The 23,812-nt window shown below is 50.6% G+C and overlaps 1 protein-coding gene across 1 annotated transcript; it reads right to left on the bottom strand.

The window, feature by feature from the left end:
- Positions 1 to 2,716: 2,716 nt before the first annotated feature.
- On the bottom strand, positions 2,717 to 19,753 carry PIGR (polymeric immunoglobulin receptor). Its single transcript, XM_082470171.1, has 11 exons — positions 19,650 to 19,753; positions 12,515 to 12,610; positions 11,433 to 11,777; positions 10,039 to 10,692; positions 8,515 to 8,847; positions 7,619 to 7,942; positions 6,540 to 6,714; positions 6,026 to 6,147; positions 5,257 to 5,388; positions 5,075 to 5,133; positions 2,717 to 4,020 (listed from the first exon to the last, which is right to left on the bottom strand). Exons 2-11 carry the CDS (start codon positions 12,555 to 12,557, stop codon positions 3,925 to 3,927), a joined length of 2,283 nt encoding a protein of 760 aa, XP_082326297.1. The 5' UTR covers positions 12,558 to 12,610; positions 19,650 to 19,753; the 3' UTR covers positions 2,717 to 3,924.
- Positions 19,754 to 23,812: the final 4,059 nt, after the last annotated feature.

The following is a 23,812-nucleotide window of genomic DNA, read 5'->3' as shown; positions in this document are numbered from 1 at the left end:
CGAGGGGTCGGCTGGGCTGTGGCTGGGTCTGCCGGGTAGTGCAGGGATGTGTGGGATAAGAGCGTGTAGGAGAGATTTTCACATCATGTGTGGCCCAAATAAAACCCTTAACAACATCACGTTGGGCTCCTAAGAGCGAATATTAGGGATCTGGGGATGGCCAGGGAGGAAGTGAATGGAGTCTGAGGGACTGAAGCTCGCAGACCTGGGCCGTCTAGTCTCTACCTTCAGATGTTGCCTCCGGGTCTTGGGGGTGTGGCCCCAGGGGAAGGCTGACCCCTGGCTAAATTGCCAAGTGGGAAAAGTTAGCCAGCCTCACTCTCTTCTCCCTCTCTTTCTTTTGCCCATCTACACTCTATTTCTCCTTTCTGACCGGCAGGGCTGCTGGATGGCTCTGGTGCTCCCACGCCCAGGAGAAGTTCTGAGGAGCTGCAGCGCCCCGACAGGCAGGGGACTCCGTGGCCTCATGTCACACCAAGGCTCGGCCAGAAGGGATAACTCAATGGAAAAAATTCAGAGCCCAGTGACCGGCGGGTGGAGGGAATAAATAATACCAGATAAATCAGGAACTGTGCTAAGTCCTTCAGGTAAATTCATCTACTCTCCATAATAGCTGAGGTTTTATTATCCTACCTCTGTTACAGATGGGGGGAGAATGTTTCTCATAAAGTTCTTGTGAGGGTTGCAGAAGGCAGGCATTACCTAGGGCTGGAATATAGTGTGAGCGCCGAGGAGACTAGCCCTTGTCATCAAGGGGGACATTGTCCTATGTTTCTGCTTGGTTATCGCATCACCCTGCTTTGACCTTCCCCTTGGCCAGGCTCTGAAGAGCCATCTCCTGACCTTTCCAGAGAGAGGGCTGCGATCCTCAGGTGGCCCTCACTATGACCCAGCACTGCCCTCCCCAAAGACAGACCGTGAGAGTCCCCTGCCCCTTGGACTCACCGGGGAGCCCACCCAGGTAGAGGCACCTGGCTCAGGCATCCTGCAGTTCCCTCTTTCTGAGAACTTCGACCACAGGCTTGTCTGCTATAAACAGATTCTCAACCACTATTGGGTCTTAGTAATGTGTAATCATTGTTACATAATGGATTTTTAAAAAGAAAAAAATCAAGATAATTCAAGAACTTGAGGAAGATTTTCTTGCCATCAGAAATATTGAAGTAGTTCTCTGCGTGGCTGCTGGACACTAATCCTTGTTATTTGGTTTATCATTACCAACCTCACAGTTGATTGTTACTCCCCTATATTGGGCTGAATAGTGTCCTCCAAAATTCATGTCCACCTGGAACCTCAGAACATGACCTTGTTTAAAAACAGGAACTTTGCAGATGTAATTCATTAAGATGAGGTCGAACTGGATTAGAGTGGGCCCTCCATCCAATGACTGGTGTCCTTATAAGAAGGCATGTGAAGACACAGGGCAACACACAGGGAGAAGGCCATGCGATGATGGAGGCAAAGACAGGAGTGATGCGTCTACAAGCCGAGGATTACTGGCAACTACAAGGAGCCAGGAGAGAGACATGAACAGATTCTCCCTCAGAGCCTCCAGAAGGAACCGACCCTGCTGACACCTTGATTTCAGACTTCTAAACTCCTGAATGGTGAAAAAATAAATTAGACCAGCTTCCTTCTTCATAGGAGGGTTTTTCTGTCCAACATCCTGCATGCAGAGCAGGTGGATTTGGGGCAGGTTATATTACTAAACTTGCTATCACCTATTGACAATGTCAGTTAAGAATAATACAAGATTGCAGCTTTAGTGACATTTCTTGGCCTTTGATTCTAGGGACTGGGATAGACTGCCTAAGTTCAGGACTGGCTTGTAGGTTGTTGCATTAACACAGAAGCTGTATCTTAATTCTTCTGCCCCAGGCATGACTCTTTGGTGGGTCAGAGAGCAGCTTCCTGAGGGTAAAACAGTGATGGGTTCTAACATACCTTGTAGTTTTGGTTCTCTTGCAATGCTTTGCTGTCCAGACTGGGGAAGTACATAGCATGGAAAGCATTATGTTCAAGGCCCGGATAGAAGCATAGGTTCTATCCCACATCAGGTGGGCTAGATGGCCAGGAAGAACTCTCTCCAAGAGAGAACTCTCTACACACTGGCACCCTGAGGAAGAGTCTAGGGGTGGCACGGGGGCTTATAGGATATGGCAAGGTTTACAGAACCTACGAATGGCCTTAGGAGACAAGGGGGTCCTTTACCTAATCACTGTCCCCCAAGAGGCTTAGGGTCAACTATTCTAAAACCTAACTCATCATCTAACTAGCCTCTAGTCTATGGAGGGAGTTTATTCATTCGGTTACTTGAGTTTTGCTTAATAGCCTCTTGATCTTGGAGGATACCCCAGGGAGGTATGAGATTTAAGGTCAGGTGTTCCATGGATTCTGTACCAAGATTTTTTTTAATGCCTAAGAGGAGCACTGGTTATATCTGCTTTCAGTTTATTCCATCATAGAGAGTCTTCCCTTACAGAGCTTTGGCATCTTGACCACTGGTGTAGACCCCAAAGTGTTCTTTTATTGAAGAGAATCTTGGTCCCACTTGCAAGCTGTCCCTTAGCCTCCCTCAGCCCAGCATTGGAGGTGGGGGGAACTCTGGTTTAGATACATGTTCTGGGGTGTCTAAAAGTGGGACCACAGCAAAACTGCTCTGAAAGAGTTGCCCGGGAAACAAATGGTATGGGGGACAAATGCAGTCTGAGCCTCCTTGGTGGCAATCACTGTCTTTAATTATTAATTAATTCACATTTTTGATTTGTTAGCAAGTGCCAGCTCGTAGGTGCTAGTTGAAGTACAGAGCTTAGAGGGAAAAAGACCTTAAAACCTTAGCTCTTTGGAGATCAGCCCCTCCTTGGCACCATCAAACCCCCTCTTTTCTCCCCTTTCACTCAGAACTCTTCAAATACAGGGGTTATGAGTGTTTGACCGTTCTCTTACCCTATTAGGTCTCTGTGAGTGACAGAAAGGGAAAGGGGTGTCTTCCCTGAGGTGGGGCTTGTGAAAGACCAGTCTCTATTTACATTTTTCTCCTCCTCCTCCTTCTCCTTACTGTAGAATTCTGTCTCCATCAGGAGAGCAGAGGCTCTTATATGGAGACAGGAGATGCGAAATCTAGCTTTGACACTAGTGTATCTCATTTGCTGCCCTTGGACAAAGTTCTTCACCTCTTAGGACCTCAAATTTTCTCACCTGTAAAATGGTAAGAATGTGTTTTTGATTCCTTGTATGTATGCCTGTGTTACACAATCCCTAAGGCCTCAGGACTCCAGACATTTTATGATTTCTCCCAGTATAGGCAGAGGTGAGAATACCGGATGAGGATTTTAGTGAGTGTAAATACAGAGTGCTGTGGCTTCCAGGGATTCAATGATGTTTTTAGAAAGGTTGCTAGCCGGGTTTGTGGCCTATCTGTCCCGGTGTCTAGCAGAGCGCCTGGAATCTAGTGAGTATCCAAATGCGTATTTTTAATGAGGGAAAGAAGAAGAGAAGATGGAAGGGAGTGGGGGATTGGGAGATTCGGGGATGGAGTGGAAGGGAGAATCCCACTGACATCCCCAAACAAGGGTGCAGAGAAGCCCTGAATGGCTTTCTGAAATTGTCTCCCCACCCACTGTGGTCCCTTTTCTTTCTGAGAGGTCCCCTTAGATCTTAATTCTCCTCCCACACCTTAGTTCTTTCATTAGGAATAAGCTGTAGGTGGGAATGCCTCACGTCACCTCACCCCCAACAGGAACAAGTAAGCCAGGCTTGGATGCCACCGAGAAGGGACCAACATACCCTCTGAGGACAGGTAGGAAAAGCCTAGGTGGGGTGTGAGTGCAGGGAGTGGAGCCCTGGAGCTGAGGGCCCTGAGGATCAACGTGATTCGGAACGTGATTGCCACGTGCGGAGGGATGGGTGCAACCAGGGCTCTGTCTAGGCTTCTCCGGGGCCGTCCTGAGTGGCAGCGGCCATGTTGTTGGTCTGGAGCAGGAAGGCGGTGTAGGCCATGTCGGCTTCCTCCTTGGATGACTAGGGGGCAACAGGAGAGGGGTCAGTGTTTGGGGCATTGGCTCAGGGAATGGGGGTCGGAGGGAGGGGATGCACTAAGTATCCTAAATTCATAATCTTGGCCTAAACAACCCAAGACTGTGTTGACCCACTGTTCTCATTCCAGCCACCGTGCTCACCAAGAGGGACTAATTTTGAGAAACGGAAAGTTGCAGCTTCTAAAAATATCTCCCTCTGTCTCACTACCTCCTTCCAACACATGGAGTGGAACCATCTCTGTTGCCTGGGCCCGTCCCCGGAAGCCCTGCCCCCGGTCACGGCCAAGGTGGCCTAGGCTGGCGTCAGCTACAAGGTTTACATTTTTCTTTCTCTACCAGTTCAGAGACACAACACCAGGCTGGAGGGGAAGGCAGTCTCCAGGACTGACTCATTCCCCTAATTGTTCCCAGTGCTGGGATCTCTGCTGCCGCCAGGGAGAGTAGATATGATAACAAGCGTTAGTGCCTTGGGATCAGGGAAGTACGAGGAGAGGGTAACATGTGACCCAAAGGCAGGCAGGATTTCAAGTAACGTGGCACTTGGTTGGGGTGGGAAGGGGCCTCTAGTGACTATCAGTGCCTCCCATGAGCAAATGTCTTCCAGCCCCAGGGAAAATGCTGGTCCCCACAAAACCTCAAGCGAGGGTGGTGACCTGAGTCTATGGGTCCCATGGCCTGGGAAGAGCACCTGCCTAATTGCCAGCGTTTGACATTTGACCTGCCCACCCTGTGGCTGAATCTTTTATGCATTTGCCTTCCTCATCCCCTGCCAACCACTCCCCCTGCTCCCCGCCACTGCCGTCTCCCTCCCTCCTGCCAGTTTACAGCCTATAAACGCAGCTTACCTCCTGCCTGGGCCTCAGCCACGTCAACATCACAACCAGAAAGATTCACTTTCCAAATACTGTTTACACCCCCTTCCCTACTCTGGCACCAGCCCCACTCTGAGGTGGTTTTTCCTGATGTCTAACTGCAGTCCCTCATGCTGCATTTCCTCGTCACCCGCGTGAGGCCTCCTTCTCCCTCCTTGCCCTCACCCTTTTCGCCTTCTTGGGTTCTTCCTTCTCCATGGCATCCTCGGTAGTGGTGGCGAACTCTGTGTGTAGAGCAGGGGAGGGTGGATCAGCCCTCCCTGGCCTCCTATTCCCGTCCCAGATGCAGAGTCAGGGCTAATTCTTGTTCCCCAGGGACTGGGCATTCCCTTGAGTGAGAGATGTACCGTCTTTTCTTTCGAGAGTTGTCTCCTGAGTGTCTGGAGAGGCTCCCATGTTGTCATGGGCTCCAAAATCCCTGGAGTTCTCGAAGTCTGACATGCTAATGTCTGTCCTGTAGCTTCTGATTGAAATCCGGTCTGTCAGGGGGGGAAAGAGGAGTTGGTGTAGAGATGGAGGCCGGGGCGTCCCCGAGGGAACCCCACAGGAGAGCTGAAGGGGGGCAAGTTCTCTGCTGCTCGTCTCTGACTAGGACCCAAGGCAGAATGGAAATGACCCGAGTCTCCTCCCCAGTCCCTTTTCACAGACAATCTAGACTCAACAGTCGCTGACCTTTCTTCATCACTCTGCAAACTTGCAATGCGCAGGACCTTGTTTTGTCCTCAGAGATGGTTATTCTTATCCCTGTCTTGAGCCGTGAGGAAACCAGAGGTATGAAACTGGGACACCCCGAGTCACACAGCTGACTGGTCCTCACACCAGGCTGGAAGCCCAGGTTTCCCGGCACCCTGCCCTCCTCTTCCCAGTGGCTACGCCTCTGAACTTAGACCCCCAGCAATTGAAGATGGACTTCCAGCAGAGATGACGGCATTTGGACCACAGCACTTAATGTAAGCTTTGAGCATGTGTGGGTTTATCATTCCCCACCTCACTTTCCTGGACCCTTCCTTTGAGCTGATAAAAGAGAACAGATCATGGCAATTCCCCTCAGGGCCGCTGAGCCAGGACTGAGGCTCAGGGTTGGAGGTGGGGGGCAGGGAGCACCCCGGGACTCACCGACATTCTTCCTGTGTCGGGCTCTGACCACCCCAATCGCCACGGCCCCTGCAGCCAGCACCAGGGCCAGGGGCACCAGGGTGGAGACCAGCGCTTTGGAGCCCCCACCTTGTCCTGCAGAGCTGGAGGAAGCATTAATTGAGTTAGTCCCTGCAAGGGACACTGGGGATCCCAGGAGGTGCTGGCTCGTTGGCTACAGCCAGTTCTTCCTTCCTGGTTAATCCACTGCGTCCTCCTGATACAGCCGCCCGATCTCTGTTCTTCTAAGAAGCCCTCCTAGACAGGACAAAGCTGAGGACTGGGCCTTGCCTGCACACCCGGACTGGGAAATTGAACTGAATGGTGAACACCGCACTGGTCGCGGGAGAAGGGCAGAGAGCACAAACCGAGGCAGTGAGGGCTGCCTCCACTGTCAAGAAGCGGACAGGCTCTCCTCCTTGGGCCTGGTAGCCCAACCTCAGGTCCTTGGTCTCCAGAATGTCCTCCAGGTGGGGAGTCCCAAATCCCTCCTCACCTGCCGGGATCTGCGGATGCTCCGCTCCCACCAGCTCGACCTTCAGTATCCTTCCCTGCTCTTTCCTCTGCAAAAAGGCTGGGACCCAGAAGGACTTTGTTCTCAGTCTCCCTGGCCCTCGGCTCTATCGCCTCCTCACCAGGAGCAGCATTCACTCCACTGGCATCTTGGGATCCTGGAGAGAGCAGAGGGGGCTGGATTATGGTTCTTCCTGTCCTTGAGTTTAGGGAGTCTGGGGAGTGGGACTTCATTAGGAATCCCAGGGTCAGGGTGAGATTTCAAGACTGTTAGGATAGGGTCTCGAAGGACACTAGAAACAGGAGTGATGGTCTTCTCTAGCTTGTCACAGACGATCTCTGTCCCATTCATACCAAATTCACTTCCATCTACAAGGTTCCGTGTCATTAGATCCAGCTATGCATAAGGGCTGACCCATCATTTGTGGACAGGGAGATTTTTCACAGCTTTGAAACCCTGCCCAGGGCCTCTTGACTACAGGGCTGGGCGCCATCATGCTGCCCCCTGGTGATAGCTTGGTTAGGGTTCCCTCAGTGAGCCTGACCAACTACATGCTGAATAATCGGATTTCTGGAGGGACTAAAAATACCTCATTAGGGATAAAACATTTCATGTGATATTTTAAAAAGAGGCTTGAAATGCAAACTTCTTAGAAGATATTGCCCCGATTTTCTTTATCAGACCTTGTACATGAAGGTTATCTGGCCCTCTTTTGAGCAGACTTTGGCAGAGTATGATGCATATAAGAGTGACTTTGACATTTCTACATATAGAAGAAGATCTCTCTGTATAGAAAGGGCTTCGAAGTGGCCTGAAGGAGCAACTATGGGACTTGTCTTGAAACTGAGGTTAAATGGCAAATCCACTATTTTTAATTAGTTTGTATATTTATTGGGATGCCCTTTCTGGAAGGCTAAATTAGACCAGGTGGGGGCATAATCTACCCCACCCCCCACCCCCGCCTCTTCTAGCCAAACCTAGGGGCCACCCCTGATGGAGATGTTCTTAGGCAGCTTTCTGTGGGGTCCCAGGGTACGTGGGCATGGCCCTCGGAGACTCACCCTTCACCCTCTTCTCTACCGCCACATAGACAGCCACGGTCTCTCCGTATTGGTGGCCCTCCTTCACTCCGCACCAGTACCAGCCTTCGTCCTCGCTGGTGACGGAGCTCAGGTTCAGGGAGACGATCTGGCTCTTCTGGTCGCAGTTCACAAAGGCCTGGCTGGGGCCTTCGTCCTGGCTGGGCAGGGCCCTGCAGCCTCTGTTGCTCCACTTACACCAGTACTTCTCGTAGGAGTAGTATTTGCAGGGGAAGTGGCAGGAGACCTTGAGGGTCTCTCCCAGCCAAGCCTTGACACTCTTGGGTACCTTGAGGCTTGGTTCTCCTGGAGCAGGGAGGGAGAAATAGGCACAGAAGTCAGCGCTGGTGATGCCGCAGAAAAGTGACTGGGGGACTAGGGGGGTGCTTTGTCCACAGCCTATTTCCTCTTTGGACAGCATGGTAAATAAACACACTATACTGAACACAAAAGCACTTGTAATTATGTGCCTATGTAATAGATTATTGGTGACCACCGTGAGTCACGCTAGTCTATCACAGACCATAGACCTTGCTAATGACTTCAGTTTGCTTTCCTTGTTGTTATCTGCTCTCCTAGACTCAAGACAGCCATACTCTACTCAGCTGATGCCGTATATACTGTAAAAGAAGCAGATGCTCATGATCACAGGAGGTGCTACGTGTGGTAGTTTGAAGAGTGTGGGGCAGGAAAGGGTTTGTTACAGGTGTGAACAGGTGGGGGGCGGGTGCTTGATACAGGTATGAGCAGGTGGGCTCTCTCCATCAGCATGGAGGTGGGGGAAGGTGGGAGGCAGAGTGGTTGGGGGGTGATGTTGCTGCTGACTGGAGGGGTCCTGGGGCTGCCTGCCTTCCCTCTTGCCCCAGTTCAGCAATTACCTTCTACAATCTTGAGCTCCACCATGGACCTCCAGCGAGTATCGCCGTTGGTCAAACACCAGTAGAAGCCGGCGTCCTGGGGGGTGAGCTGGTTGAGGATGACGGTGTAGGTGCCATTGCCTGGCTCCTCGTACAGTGCGAGCCTGCCCTCGTAATTCTCCTTGACCAGCCCCTCGCTCTGCACCAGCTGCGGGCAGCGGCCATTTTCAGTCTCTTCCCAGCGACACCAGTACTTCAGGCTGTCTGTTTCCTTCGGGTTGTAGGCGCAGGACACGGCCACGGAGCTTCCCACCACTCCTTTCACCACAGACCGACTTGGGGGAATCGCGGTCTCTAGAAGCACAGACAGGGATGGGAAGGGAGAACGCAGTGTGGTCTGGGCAGCCTCTTCCCCGTGGGCTCAGCCAGGGTGGAGAGAGAGGTTTAGACCAATCACCTCACCCGCCTGAGAAAGTGAAGAAGATTTTCCTAATGTCACAGAGCCCAGCACTGGAGCCTTCACCCAGCCTCCAGGAGACTTCCCCACTGGTCTGGCGACCTTGATCCCTTCCCCACCTTATTCTGAGCGGAGAATGGAAGGAGTTTAAAGAGAGACTATTAGCCTTTCTCCTTGGGCTTCTTAAAAAATCTCTGCCTAGGTAAGTTTTTGTCTGTTTATTAGCTTGTCCCACAAAATGGCCAGATGTTTTTTCTCCAAATTAAGGAAATGTATTAGAACAGTATGATTTAAAATATACACTATGTAGCACAGATAAGTTTAATTGTTGAGCATCCCGACTGAGGGCCATGTCCAAGAGAAGCATGGCCTCCCTCCAAGAAGCTAAAGCTGAGGTTCCGTGAGAACTCTGGACGACTGAAGATGCTGAGGGATGTGGTGAGGACCAAGCTAGATGGAGAAATGATGTACAGGGAATGTGAGCCCCTTACAGGAAAGTCACAAGGGCAGTGACCATGAACTTCAAGTACTAGTTCACTGTTTCTCATGAGGGTAACTCTGTGTGGAGTGCTCCAGGGTGAGAAGGAGCAGGGATTTAACCTGCTGAATAACAAATAACCCTAAGAGATGTTGGAGGGGAGATTTTAGAAGCTGGGGCATTGCCTTCCTGGGAAAGCTTTGCGACCAACATAAGTCAAGACTTCTTCCATCTGAGTGTGAAGGATGAGGTGCCATGCTGCTCGAGGGTCAGGGAGACTCCATGTTATGTCCTCACCATGGTTCTCTGAAACCCAGACAATCTACAGGTCTGGTCTCAATCAGGAGCTTCACTCCCCTCATTCCTATTGATCAGGGACGGCCATCAAAGCCCTTTGATAACAGAGAAGAAGAGTTAGGAGATCACACAAGGCAGAGGCTATGTCTTATAGCTCTCTTGTACAGCTGCCCACAGAACATCTGATCCAGGGCTCGTCAGTGAGCAGATATTGTCAGCTGACTGACGGAGATTAAATAGATTCACAGGGAGCCAGTGAGGCTCTCCCCTGCCAGACTGCCCATCTCTTCCCTCTCCCCCTCTCAGGTCTCACCTTCATTGACGAAGAGTTGCCAAGCCTGGGTGGGCCAGCCTTCCTGAGGCTCACCATCAGAGTTGGCTCCACACAGGTAGAGCCCCGCATCCTCTTTCCTCAGGCTGGTGACGTGCACACTGAAGAAACCATTATCCTTGGGAGTCAACAGGATTCTGCCCTCAAAGTCCTTAGCCTTCTTCCCCAGCGTGTTGATGATCACATTGCAAGCCTCCCCATTTTTTAGCCGGCACAGAAATTTGGCCTCTTTTGCCGTCTCTGGGCCCAGGGCACAGTCAAAGGTCACCGAGCCCCTCAGGTCTCCATAAATCAGCTCAGTCTCGGGCTTCAGCACTTGGAGGTCAGCATTGCTCTTATCGGCGCTGGCATCGTCCCCAGCCTGGCAGACATACATCCCAGCATCGCTGAGCTGGATTCGGTTGATGACAACGCTAAACACTAATTGGCTGGTACCCTGAATAGAGAGACGTACTCTGTTGCTGTAGCTGGGGCTCACATACCCAGTGGAGTCGATGACTAGCATGCAGTCCTGGCCTGTCTTCTTGCACAAAGATTTCCTCTTCTCAGAATTCACAGCCTTGAAAGGGCAGTTGATGGTCACTGTTCTGCCCAGGTCTGCTGTGTAGACGTGGCCGCCATTTATCTGCCCAGGAACTGCAGGATGAGGGGCGGGGGGCAAGTTGTGATTTTGCTTTCTTGCAACATAGGACTACTCAATGTTCCCCTTGAGGGCTGGGTGTGCCTGTCACCTGGACTGCCCTCTTTTCCAGAGGAACACTGTCAGAATGTCTACCAAGGCCCAACTTTACTGCTGCCTCCTCTATGAAGCCTTCCCAAGCTGGCATTAATCTCTCCCTCCTCTATTCTGTCTTGATACTTACACCTGTATCACTTACTACATCCAATCTTGTGGACTTTGGGCAAGAACTGATCATTTACTTTACGCTGAGAGTTTTGATGGACTAATGGATCTCAGGTTAGAAAGTATATTTTAAAAGAAGCCTTCTGGTGACCCAAGGTCTTGGTCTGAAGGGTGTTCTAATAGCAGGAATTTAAGGATCCCTATGAATCTCTCCCTGCTCATGGGCCTCTTGTCCCTCCTGCAACAAATATAATGAGAGAAGCCATCCCCCTCATGCTCTTCTAAGCTAGAGCCTTAGTAAAACCTGAAATGTTTCAGGCCCTGAAGACCTAGAAAAGTGCCCCCGCACCCCACCACCAAGTAGGTCCCATCTGTCTCGTTTCCATGTTCTATTATGCAAAGTCCTTTCCTCCAGATGGACCCCTAGCCTTCCCCATGCCCTCTCAGGAGAGCCTTCCTCAGGCCTTCCTGTTGCTCCTGGGATGATTCCCTCTCACTTTTCCCCAGAAGTCTAAGGCACCTGGATCCTTACCTTGACTGACTTCCAGGCTCACATCAAAGGACAGGCCTCGGCTGCTAATGCCCAGACCACACTTGTAGAGCCCCGAGTCATTCCGAGTGAGATGGCTGATGTTCGTCACAAATGTGCCGCTCTCCGGGAAGTTGGTGAGGTTGGCCCTGCCCTCATAGTCCTTGGAGATGTAGCCCTCTGAGGAGATGAGGGTAGTGCAGCGGCCCCTGGCTCCCTGCCGGCACCAGTACTTCCGGGTATGCCGGTTGACGGAGGTGGCCGGGTAGTAGCACTTGATGGACACGGAGCTGCCTTCCACGCTGCTCACCTCCTGGGGACCGAATATGGGACTCTTCATGGAGACCACTGTGGGGACAGAGACAGAGGCTTTCTGAGGCTGCAGGAGGGTACAGCCTGCCGAGAGGCTCCAGACAGCCCACGCCGAGGACATGAACGTTTCCTCCCAAGACATGTGCCTTCTGTGGATTAATTACCATGTGCTACAAGCTAGGCAATTGCTAAATTGCAAAACTATTAAACAATTCTTAAATTTTAATCGTAATTCATTAATGATAACCATTTTAAGGAAAACGGAATGGCAAACTTATTTAGTGATATCCCTTGTGTGTGTATATATATATATATATATTTTTTTTCTTTTTTTAAACGACCCTCGTGGGGTGCTACATTATTTCATTTGTTATCTGTTATTTCCTTATATTTCTGAAAAAGCTTTTCAGATTACTTTGCTTTTTTTTCCAGATAAAAATATTAAGAGCCACAAGGATAAGTCATTTCCCAAAAACCCCAAAGCAACTCATAGTGATGCTTCGTTCAAGGTCAAGGTCTTGTTTTCTTTATTCCCAGTGAAGACCCTTCACCAGACCCCTGACCTTCAAATGAGGAAGTGCCATTTCTGTTCCCCATCCCCAGTGCTGGCTCACCAATCCATTTTCAACTGTGGCCTCTCTGCATTGTCTGTGTGGTTGCTCCTCAAGGAGTAAGCAAGCTTTGCAAGGGACATCCTTGGGGACTGGCCTGATTTCAGGGCCCCCAGGGAACTCGGTCTGGGATAGGGGTGGGCTGGGACCTGGCCGACGCACCTGGGAAGACAGCCAGCAGGCAGGCGAAGAAGAGGAGCGACATCGCTGGTGGCTCCCGTCGGGCTGTGCCACCCAGACCGCCTTCTTGCGTGGTTGCTGAAAGACAATAGCACGAGGTGATGAAGTGCCTTTGTCTTCCAAGACTAGTTGACCGAGTTCCTGCAACACCTGTTTGATTTTGTATCTCCAGTAACTGACATAAAACCTGTGGAAGAATGAATGGCTCCGCCTTTCCTATTACAGTTCAAAGTCCCATCATCCACAATGCTTTTTTGTTCCTTAATAGGTATAAGTAGATTTTCATCTTCTCAACTAAGCTGCAAGTTCCTTTAGGGTAGGGACACGCACATGTGTCATTTCCTCTGTATCCCTATCCGGGGGTCATGGTCCTGGGCAAGATCCATTACAGCTCAGGAACAGCTCACTGGATAATTGGTTACTACCAAGAAGTGGCTCCATCTCTCTGTTCCAGCTGCCCTCCCTACATCTCTGGGAGGTGGAGGGGGGCTGGCATATTTTATGGTGTGTCATATGAGTAAGTAGAGATGCATAGAGGCAGCCTAGCAAGGATTAAAGCTATGATGATGGTCATAACCACCATGAATGGTCCTTGTACCATGTTCCAGGCACTGTGTTAAATAATGTACCTGTATTATCTCATTTAAACTTGATATCACCCCTAGGAGGTGGGTATTCTATTGTTGTTGTTGTTGTTGTTGCTGCTGAGGAGATGGGCATTCTTATCCACATTTTACGTAGGAGGAAATGAAAGCTTTAATGTTAAGTGCTTTCCTCGCGTTCACACAAGGATTAAGTGTGGGGATAGGTAGGGTGGGAGTGGAGGAGGTGGGCAAGACCTGAATCCTGCTTTGTCTGACCCCCAGGGTCTAAGCTCTGAGCCTCTCTTACTGCACTGTATTGCACCTCAAATAGAGTGGGATGCTTATCCCTCACGCTTATTCCTGTTATTTGTAGAGCCCCCTTTGCTTATCAAAGCATTGTCATTTACACTATTTCACTGGAGCTCTATAAGTTCCCTTTAAATAAAACAGAACAGTTGTAATTACAACCATTTCATAGATAAGAAAATCAAGGTCTTGAGATGCTGAGTGATCTGCCCACGATTTCCCAGAGACTCAGTTATAGGGTTGGGGTTAAAAATGTGGGTGTGATGGCCTCTGTTATCCTGGTTGCTGAGGTCGGTCAGACGAAGATGGAGAATCCAAGGTAAGGCCACTCGGAGGGTGCAGCACGTGTGGACCTTGTAACATCTGTGGACATAGCCCAGGGCTGGGGAGTGTTGAGGGCCCCAGGGCCAGCCTGACCACAGCTGTCCTCTGGACCCAGACCGCAGCCTAAAGGAGGAGAGAGGTGGAGAGGGGACTCCTCACTTTCCCACGGACTGTGACAGGCGTTCAACTTTGGAATGGACTTGACGATGAGAGTGTGAAAGGAGAAAACTGTGTTAACAGGTGCTGGGCAGTAACCAGCACCCACAGAGATAAGGACGCTCTAAGCAGCAGGGAGCGTGGGGAGGCATCTCCCAGGCTCCCTTACTGCCTTGGCCCTGTTCCTGCTCCCAGAGACGCCCTCCGCTAGCTTGAGCCAAAGGAAATAGAGCTGTTTATCTTGGTTCTTTCTTTTCCGTGAGGGAATTTCCCAGCAAGGCACCTTTTTATTTCCTTGTGGAGATAAAGGTATTCTGTTTCTCCAGTTCTTCAGAAAAGTAAGAGGAGCGGGTTAGGGGAGGTGGGGACAGATATGGGTGTCGGGTGGCAGCTCGAGGCTCTCTTGATTCTAGTTAACTGCCCTGGACTTTTCATACCAGGCCAATGATTAACTTCTGGAGTGGGGCCTTAGCCAAATGCCAGTGTCCGCCCCAGCCTGGATGTGCTCAGGCAACGCTGGCTGCAGGACCACCTGAGTGGGCACCGTGGTGGCCATGGGATTGACTCCCAGGTGGGAGCAGGGGTCAGAGGGCTGGGAAGTCTCTCTCCTCTGGAACACTTGGGACGGGCTCGCTGCAGAGTCCCAAGGACTCTACCACCTGCCATTTGCGCTGGCCTTGGTTGCAGTGGCCAGTGGGAGGACACAATGCCACGTGCTCTGAGCAGCCCAAGCCAACAGCAGCTCTCTGGTTCTGGTCGCTGTTCTCACCTGAGATCAACAAGCTTCCTAATATTTCTGTGAGACTGGAGTCGGTCTTCCCATAGGCTGAGCTGGGGGATGCAGCCCCTCCTCTGGACTGGTAAAAGCAATTTGCCTTGGGTTACATAGGGTCAGATGCCAGATTTTCCAAAGCGGGGGTCCCGACTGCCAGCCCAGGCTTCTCTCATCTGTGACATGCTTGGGTGGCTGTGAAGGTCCACGTCCGGGGAGGATGCGCACACGTACCCATTACCCTTTGCATAACCTCACACCAGGGATGCCATCACCAGGCATGCGCAGGGGGAGGGCAAATCTGGTAGAAGTTGACCTTGGTGAGGAAACACACAGTCCAGTCCCCAGGGATATTGAACTCCTCCCGTGCCCCCATGCTCTCAAGAGCAGGAAATCTCTGCTCAAAGCTAAACTTGAAACACAATTTCTCTGTTCACAGCTGAAAGGACCCTGGGCTTTGTGAATCATTAGAAATCCCTTCCTCTCAAAACCAGACTTTCTCCCAAACCTGGGAGATTCAGGTCTCAGGGAGGCCCCAGTTCCTTGGTAGCTGGGGCTGGAGTCAAAGGATTTGCTTTAGGAAGGAAAGAAGAGCATAATATTTATCGGGCACCTAGTATGCACCAGATGCTTTGCTACCTTCTCGTCTTATATGACTTCATCCATCATCTCAGCCACCCAAGGGATAAATAATATCTTCACGTGCAGATGGGAAATCTAAGGGTTAGAGAGATTCTTGGCCCCAAGACTCCACAGCAGAGTGGGATCGAATCGCTACCCTATTATCACTACTTGGACGCTCAGAGGGACCTGTTCTTTTGGGATCTACATGGGCTAGTATATCATGCAGGAAGGCACATTTTCTGGCTCTTAAAAAAGGAGCCGTATTTTCACTAGTCAGGCTGGGATATTCTAAATCATTCTCATTTTACCAAGTTACTGACCCTGAAATATTCATAATGTATGTCTACACAATTGTGGGTTGGGGCAGGGTGTAGGCCCTGCTGAATAGCAGAGTCTATCTCCTCATAGAATTAACCTAGCTAGCTCCCCTGAAGTTAGAGTGGTTGGTCTTCAGCTCTCATGGCTTGGAGTCAAATCTCTGTCCATCTAATCTTAGGTTTTCCTCCTTTTTCAGAGGGAGAAGGCTCTCCTGGACCAGGTCCTGGCTTGGCTGCTGGTGAGCACAGGCCCTCAGCATCTCTGGGTCCTTCACCTGTTTGCCTGTGAGTGTGAACTTGGGGGAACAGGAAGCTTGGGGCTCAGAGGAGCAGGGAGTGGCTGGTCTGGCCGGGGAAGGAGCTTTCCTTGGCCTGGACTGCATGGCCAGGAGAGGCGCTGCCTGGGTCCATGTGGGACTGTCACTCTCCTCTCCCAGGGATGCAGAGGCCGAGCACAGACTAGAGTGAGCCTGGAAACCACAGCATCGCGAGGGGAGGGAGGGCAGTCTGTGTAGTCTGGAAGGGCCTCAGACTTGTAGTGACAGGCAGGAGCATAGGAGAGGTTATGAAGTTTATGGAAGCCCTGGATTGTGGGAGAACCTCCAAGTAAAGGCAGTGTTGGAGAAAAGAAATCGGAACTCCAGAGGGCAGGGAGATGGAGAGAGAGCAACCACAGGGTCCAAAGGATATATGAGCTAGAAAGACCCAAGACTTTCTGGTTCCATTCCTGTCAAAAGTCAGAATGCAAGACTTCAGCAGAAATTAAGCATTTGGGTTACAAGCTTCATGAAGCTCTGGGAATAAGACTTGTGGATTTTCAGATGGCCTTTCGACAAAGACTGAGAACCCCTGTTATTGACTCCATCCCATTCTCCCCTGACGTGTAAGTGTTTACCTCACCCACTCTACCAGATGGCAAGCTCCTGGAAGTTAGAGTCAACTGAGATCAATATCCCCATCTCCAGAAGGCCTTGCTCTCCAGAGAGTGCCTGGCAAAGACCAGCTGCTCAGCAAAGACTGATTGGATTGGGAATGGTTACATCCTCATTCCCTCTCTGAGAAGGGCAAAGTTAGGGCTGATTTCTCTCACTTTGCCCAATAGCTTCCTGGTTCTGGGCACTCAAGGGAAAGTAGCATGAAGAGGAGCATGGAGGATGGAAGAGAACCCAGAGGTCCAGAGTCCTGCTCTGTCACAGGCTACCAGAAGAGCTCTACCACTTGGGCAAAATATGCTGGCTCAACTTTCCCATCTGTAAAATGGACATCATGGTCCCTGACTCTTCTAGTTGAAGGGCTACTGTGGGGTGGGGGACTATGTAGTGGAATAACAGGTTAATATATATGGAAGCACTCTGAATAGTGTAAAGTGCTCTTCCACTGTAAGAGGTTGCAATTACTCGTTAGCACAGGAGGGTGAGGGTCTGTGCACTTAACTTTTACGGTTGCTGTGCACTTGGAGAGTAGCACAGAGCAGACTCCTCAGCTTGGCTATCGTCTCTCTTACTTGGGGGTTGTGTGATTTGGGGCAGGCTATTTAAACTCATTGAGCCCCAAATTCTCATCTGTAAACTGGAGATAATTGTACCTAGTATAGTGAGTCGCTGTAAGGATTAAATGAAGCAACATATGTAAAGTCCTAAGCAGGGTGCTGGGCTTAAAAAAAAAAAAGTTCCTTGCCCATATCCTCTCTAAAATCAACACAATCTTCTCTTTTTCCTGTCTTAGAGTGAGAGAACAGAAGTCTGTTTGCTGAGCGGCCTTTGAAGACTTGGGAGAGCTGCTCAGATTAGACCAGCATGGCCTGAAAGAGGACTAGGTTAGAAGTGAGGGATCATAATTATAGCTAGCACGTACTGAGACATTTTCAAGTGCTATACATGTGTTAACTCATTTAATCTTCACACCACCCTAGAAGGGAAGATAAAATGGGCAAACCCATTTCACAGATGAGATGGTTGAGGCCTAGAGAAGTAAGACATTTGTCCAAAGTTACACAGTAGGTAAGTGGCTGGGCTGGGATTCAAATACAGGCATTCTGGGTCAAGAGTACAAGATTTTAGTCACTATGCTGTACTGCAGAGGGTCTTAGAGTTGAGAGGAAGCAGTCAGGAGGGGAGGGAGCAGGAAATCCAATCTTAGAGGAGAAGTTAGTCCAGTTCTCGCCTCTCTGCTTTTCACAGGAAAGGTAGTTCCTGTGAAGAGACTCTATTTGAAGCCAGAGGTAGGTGCCAACAGAGAAATTTCTTCCTGAAAAATAATACTGGCTGCTATTTATTTAGCACTTACCATGTGTACGGCATGCTACATTCGTTTCCTATAACCAGACACATTGCCTTCAAAGCTTCTTTCTACTTCATCACACTGTGTCAACGCCAGGGACTTTGGGCTCCCAGCTTCAGCCCACCCAAAGAGGGGGCAAGACAGAGATGAGGGGATCTCTGCTGAGCACATGCATGAATAATGTTATTGTTTTTAAAGTTGGGTATTGTGTTTTTTAGGTGATGTCAGAATGTCCCCATGACCATATCAAAATGACTGCCCCAAAATGTTGTCATTTGTACTTGCTGGCTGAACTTACACCACTCACATTAACTCACAGTCTTAGTTTCCTCAACTGTAAAATGGGATTGTGATACCTACCCTGCCTACCTCCCAGGTTTGTTTCAGGTGGGAAGGGAATGAAGCTGTGAAAGCCAAGGGTAAGTGTGTTTACTACTTGGAAGCTGCTGCTATCACACTATTTGTAAAATAAAGCCCCAGCATCTAGAGGTGCTAAGAGACAGGCTAAGAGACAGCTAGCTGCTCTCCTGGCTCCTGGTTCATTGCTTTTTCTGCTACGTCATCACACCCAAGGCCAGGGAGAGAGATGGATGGAGAGTTTCAGAGCTGGCTCTGGGCAGACCAGAGAGTTGCCTTCTACCCTAACCCATGAATTGGCATATCTCATCTCCAGGTGTTCAGGGACCTGTAATTCCCCTAGTGAAGGGGGAGAGTGATGGCGAAGGCTGTGGTGCAAAACAGCGCCAGCAGCTTAGGTGGCCCGGGGCAGTTGCAAAAAGGGAAGTGGGGGTGGTGAGAGACGGAGCTTGCACAGCAGCTGAGCTTGTGCCGGAGGGTCCCCTGGCTGGCCTGGGGATGCTGTCGGGATGGGCCAGGGGAAAGCCTATGTCTGAGGCCTCCGGGCTGCAGAGCCAGGAGGAACATCAGGACTGGGGAATGCTGCCTATGCCTGGGAGGGGGCTCTGCCTGCCTTACTCACTTTCCCAGGAAGGACCTCATTTTTCCCACTTTAGCAGGTGCAGGATGATACAGTGATACACACTATACCTCGAAGTGGCAGGAATCTGCGAGAGCAAAGCTGGGTTGAAATTGGAAAGGATCTTAGAGCCTCTTCGAAGCCGGGAAAAAGGGGCTGCCTGTGCCCTCACCAGAAAGCTGGAGGTGGAAATCTTCAAGGACTAGAAGAGTACCTGCCTCGCGCCAGGCACTGCATATGCCTTATTCTATCCAGGCCTTTCTGGTGCTCAATAGTCCTGGAATAACTGAACCGAACTGAAAAACACCAAACAACTGTTATTTCACTCTAGAGTTTTCAAAGCGATTCCACACGTTTTCTCATTTGAATCTCACATCCACCCTAAGTGAGGCCAATGCCTTATTTGTATCCCCATTTTACACATTAGGAAACCGAGACTGAGAGAGCGATTAGGTGACTTGCCTAAGGTCACAGTTAAGTTATAAAGGAGTTAGTAGGGAATTCAGAGACCAAACTTAGAGCAGAGCTGCATGTGTTGACCCAAGACATCCCTTCTTCCCACCTGCTGAGCTTTCACCCATGCGTCCTTACTCAGCTCTCCGGGCTGTGCCTGTCAACTCTCCCACAACATGCTCGGGCACACAGGCCGCGACCACGTTCTCCTCACCCCGCTGTCTGTAAGCTGGGAGTCACGCACGCAGAGGGCACTGCCTGAGTCACCATCCCGGGCCCTTCCCAGATGGCATCCCTTTGGGGATCCCAGAGCAGCCACACTTACTTTTAGCCACTTCCTTCTATCCTGTCAGCGTCTTGGGCACAGCCTGCTGACCAGTCCGCAACCCTTGCCTTTCTAGAAGCCTCCGGCAGGACACTGGATACTGCTGCCAAAACTGAAACTGTGTGTGGTGCTTGACCCACACCTGGGCTCTTAAAGGGACACTCTCCCATGGGCATGGCGGCTGGCCAGTGGCACGTGACTCCCACAGATCCCTTGCTTTCCTTTCCTTTTGGCTTTCCTGGCTGGCACCACTTGATTCTCCTTGACCTTGGGAGACTCCGTTCCTTGGGAATCCTCCATCTTTACAGCTGCAGGATGTGAGATGGGGTATCGAGCATGAAAAGCCTGTTTTGTTGCTTTCTAGCTGCAAGATCCTAGGCAAGTCACCTTCATATTTCTTCTCAGCTGGAAAATTAGGGAGAGTAATACCAAACCTACAGGTTGTGGACATAACCAGATATTAGATGTGAAACACCTAGCCCAGGGCACAGTGTGGAATCGATATGCATTGGAAGGGGTATAGGTGGCAGGAATAGCCTCACATCCTTGGACTCATATCTCCATTCACCTGGCAACATGTCCCCCACTCCCTGGGCTATTGAGCCTGGATTAAGTCCACTTGTTACGCATCTCCTGCAGAGCCCCTTTTGCCAGCTCCAGAGCTCCCAGGACCCCGGGGACCGTGCTCTTCCCTCCTCACTCACTAGAAGAATTGGAGATTCTAGCTGCCTCTGAGCTCCCCCGGGAATGGCAGACCTTGGAGTTTTGTTGGAACCTGGGCTTGGCGTCTCGGCAAAGAGGGCGCTGACAGGCAGAGCTGGGGTAGAAACCTCCTTCCCTGACTCAGTTGGTCCTTGGCGCCTCCCTGACCTGACCCAGTTAGGACTCCCAGGAGCAACCCAAGTGATCCTAGTCCGGAGTCACACAAGTGAAGCCCACTCCCCAACACACACGTGCGTCCTCCACCCCTCACCATGCCCCCCCCACAGGATCCTGCCCCATCATACCTGCGCAGGGCTGGCCCAGGCTCTCCTACAGCATCCTACAGACTGAACCCCAAAAGGGGAAGGAGGAAAGGGGAAATAGAGTCCCGGAAAAACGCAAGGCAGTCAGAGCCCAGGTCTTATTTTAGCTAACCGCTCAGTCACAGCAGGCTATCAACTCGCGATCACAGGTTTGGATGGCAAGAAAAGAAACCAGGTTTTCTATTATGGAGCTTAATTTTAGACCCTAAACCCACAATCTGACTGATGTAAGAAAAAAGTTACCTAGTCACTTCTGGGCAAAGTTGGTCCAATTCAACGATATCTCAGTCACTTTACTCCCGATTCAAAACTCAGTCTCATTCTGGATTTTCTTTCCTTTTTGTCTCCCCTCTCTCCTCTGGTGATTATGTGAACCCTGGGGAAGTGGGCATGAGTGAGGGGGTGGCTTGTGCCAGTGTAACTGTCGAGGCAGTGGGAAGGAGGGCCCCATCACGCTGGCCTTGCTTTGTCACGGTTCTATGTTGGCCTCATGCACCAGAAGGAAATAGTCCCATCCACTGAGGTGTGATGTGCCCTGCTGGTTGGGGGCCTTTATACTGGCCCATCCTGAGAGGTCTGCTGTCCACTCTGTGTTCTACTTGTCACTTCATCTGGGCTCCTTCGGGTAGGACCTCCGGGCCCCCTCCGCCCTTCCTCGCCCTTCTTGTGTATGCAGGGCAAATGGGCTCATCTGCATCTTTCTGATGCCTTCGGGAGATCGTGTGCCTCAGAGGCACATTCTCCCCAACACCCCTTGTAGCCTTCTGTGCTCAATTGTCCCCATGTAACTGGGGCTGCAAAGGACATTGGCAAGATGCTGACCACCAAAGTTGCGTACAGGACAAGCAAGGCACAGGCCCCCTTGGCTCTGGCATCTCCAAACCCTTCTGGATATCTCCGTCATTGTCAACCTCCTCTCCTGACTGCAGCCCTGATCTAAGCCCGATGGTGGTGGGTGGGAAGGCACAAAGATGCATCGATAGCTAAGCCATCTTTCTTCCCCTTCGGCAATTGTTCTTCCTCCCAGTTCCAGTGTCAATGTGAAGTGGGACGATGTGAGGGGAGATGGAGATGGTTTGGGGACAGTTAGGGGAACATCCTGGTTCTGCCAGATTATAGCTCCTTTCAAAGGTTTTCCTTCTTATCTCTCTCTCCTTTGGAACTCAATTGTCAAGATATTTGTAGGTTTTGTTTTCTTAGTCTCATTAACCGATTTCCTCCAAAGCAGGGATACCTTGTGTTGTTTGGGCTGGAGTTGGGGTTAAGAGAGGCCCACTGAGCACTAAGACAGAACCTTGATGAGTGTGAGCCTGTGGGCAGGGAGGGAAGCACATCCATGAAACTGTTGCTTCTCATGCTGCCTTGGGGGCCCCAGATCTCCACTCCTATTCCTGTAGTCTGTGATGGTGGGAGGTTTCCTCGATCGTGTTCTGCTGTATTCCCAGGAGTCCCCAAGACTATCTTAGCATACCGTTCCCCCACACACCCCCGCCCCGCCCTACATATCCAAGACCCGCCTGGATTAGTGATCCAGCTTAGGGAAAGAAGAAAATGAGAAGTAGAACCCAGGGAAGAACCACAAAGTCAAGACCCTGCGTCCTATTTTGGGCTCAGCCACATGCTGGTGGTGTGATTAGAGTCCCCCAGCTCCCCCTCTTTCACTGTGGTTTCACCACCGGGAACCCACTGGCCCTAAGACATAGCCCCTGCCTCCCAGTCCTGAGAGAGGAGAGACTGGCCAAGAGGGTCCAGCTACCCAACTCAATAGTGATGATAGCAACAGGAATTATACCTCCAAAACTGCCATCACTTCATCTGCTTAAAAGCTCCCCCTCCGTCTTAAAATAATCATATGCGAAGAATATAATAATGAGAACGGCTTCTCATTTGGCTTTCACGACTCTGGGACTCGGCATGAGTCAGTGTGGGGAAGTGCAGAGCCCTGGTCTGGGGACAGAACGCCTGTATCGTGGCTCTGGCTCTGCCTCTAACTTGCTGAGCGACCTTTGCCAAATCACTTCCTCCTTTAGGGCTGCAGTCGTTTCATCTGTTGAATGGGGGGGCTGGACCAAATGGTCTCCAAGGCTTTTCCAGTTCTAGGATTCTGTGTTTTGATCGAGCACCACATTACAGTCCTGTGGCTGCTGTAACAAAGTACTACAACCTGTGTGGCTTAGAACAGCTGAAATGTATTATCTCTTGGTTCTAGAGGCCAAAAGTCTGAAATCAAGGCGTGGGTGCTGTGCTTCCTCTGGAAGCTCTGGGGAAGAACCTGATCCTTGCGTCTTCTAGCTCCTGGTGGCTGCTGGCCTTCCTTGGCACTCTTTGGCTTGTAGCCACACCACTCCGATCTCTGTCCTTGGGCTCACATTGTCTTCTGAAAGTGTATATCTCAAATGTTTCTCTGCCTCTCTTGTAAGGGCACTTGTGACGGCATTTGGGGTCCACCCAGATAATCCAGGATGATCTCCTCATCTCAAGATCCTGAACTGAATTACATCTGCAAAGACCCTTTTCTCAAATAAGATCACATTTACAGATTCTAGGGATCAGGAGGTGTACATGTCTTTGGGAGGCCATTTTTCAGCCTACCACAAGCATCTACTATGCCCATGACCAGTTCGATCAATTTACCACAAAATTATGCCCACAACAAGTTCGAGGTCCAGGGAGATTTGAGACATGCAGGGGTACGCAGCCCTGTTCCCCCAGGGCTTATGGTTTAACTGAGGAGTCATCACCCCAATGCACCACTGCCAAGAGCCACACCAGCCAAGCCGTGTAGCCTTGTGGGAAGCTCCCAAGCTCCAGACCCAGAACGCCCTGGGTTTACGTAGGAGCCCTGCCACCTACTAGCGGGGGGACCCTTGACAAGTTTTTTAATGTCTCTGGACCTTGGTATTCTCATTTACAAAATGGGGCTAATTACACTTACCCCATAATTATGGTATGAAATTAACTGTAATATGGACAGCGGCTGGCATCTCAAAGGTGCTTATTATCCAGCTTCAAATGAAAGGGACAGCATAGGCTTTTGGAACAGAGTCCCACTGATCCATGAGGAACCAAGGGCGGGGGAGTGGAATGACTTGCCCAGGTTTGCATGGTGAGTTGATGGCATGGATGGGTTGAGAACCA

This window comes from Balaenoptera physalus (genome assembly GCF_965194825.1).
Source record: "Balaenoptera physalus genome assembly, chromosome: 1".
Lineage (NCBI taxonomy): Eukaryota > Metazoa > Chordata > Mammalia > Artiodactyla > Balaenopteridae > Balaenoptera > Balaenoptera physalus.
The sequence above is the reverse complement of the archived record's forward strand: the minus strand, read 5'-3'. Positions and strand labels throughout refer to the sequence as shown.

Bases quoted from the DNA above. Each gene is read 5' to 3' on its own strand.
- PIGR (XM_082470171.1), bottom strand. From the start codon at position 12,557: ATGTCGCTCCTCTTCTTCGCCTGCCTGCTGGCTGTCTTCCCAG. The intron at 8,848-10,038 runs GTGAGACCTGAG...CTGTGCTTCTAG, and splicing joins GCAACTCTTCGTCAATGAAG to AGACCGCGATTCCCCCAAGT. The intron at 5,389-6,025 runs GTGAGTCCCGGG...CCCCCCTGACAG, and splicing joins CCGACACAGGAAGAATGTCG to ACCGGATTTCAATCAGAAGC.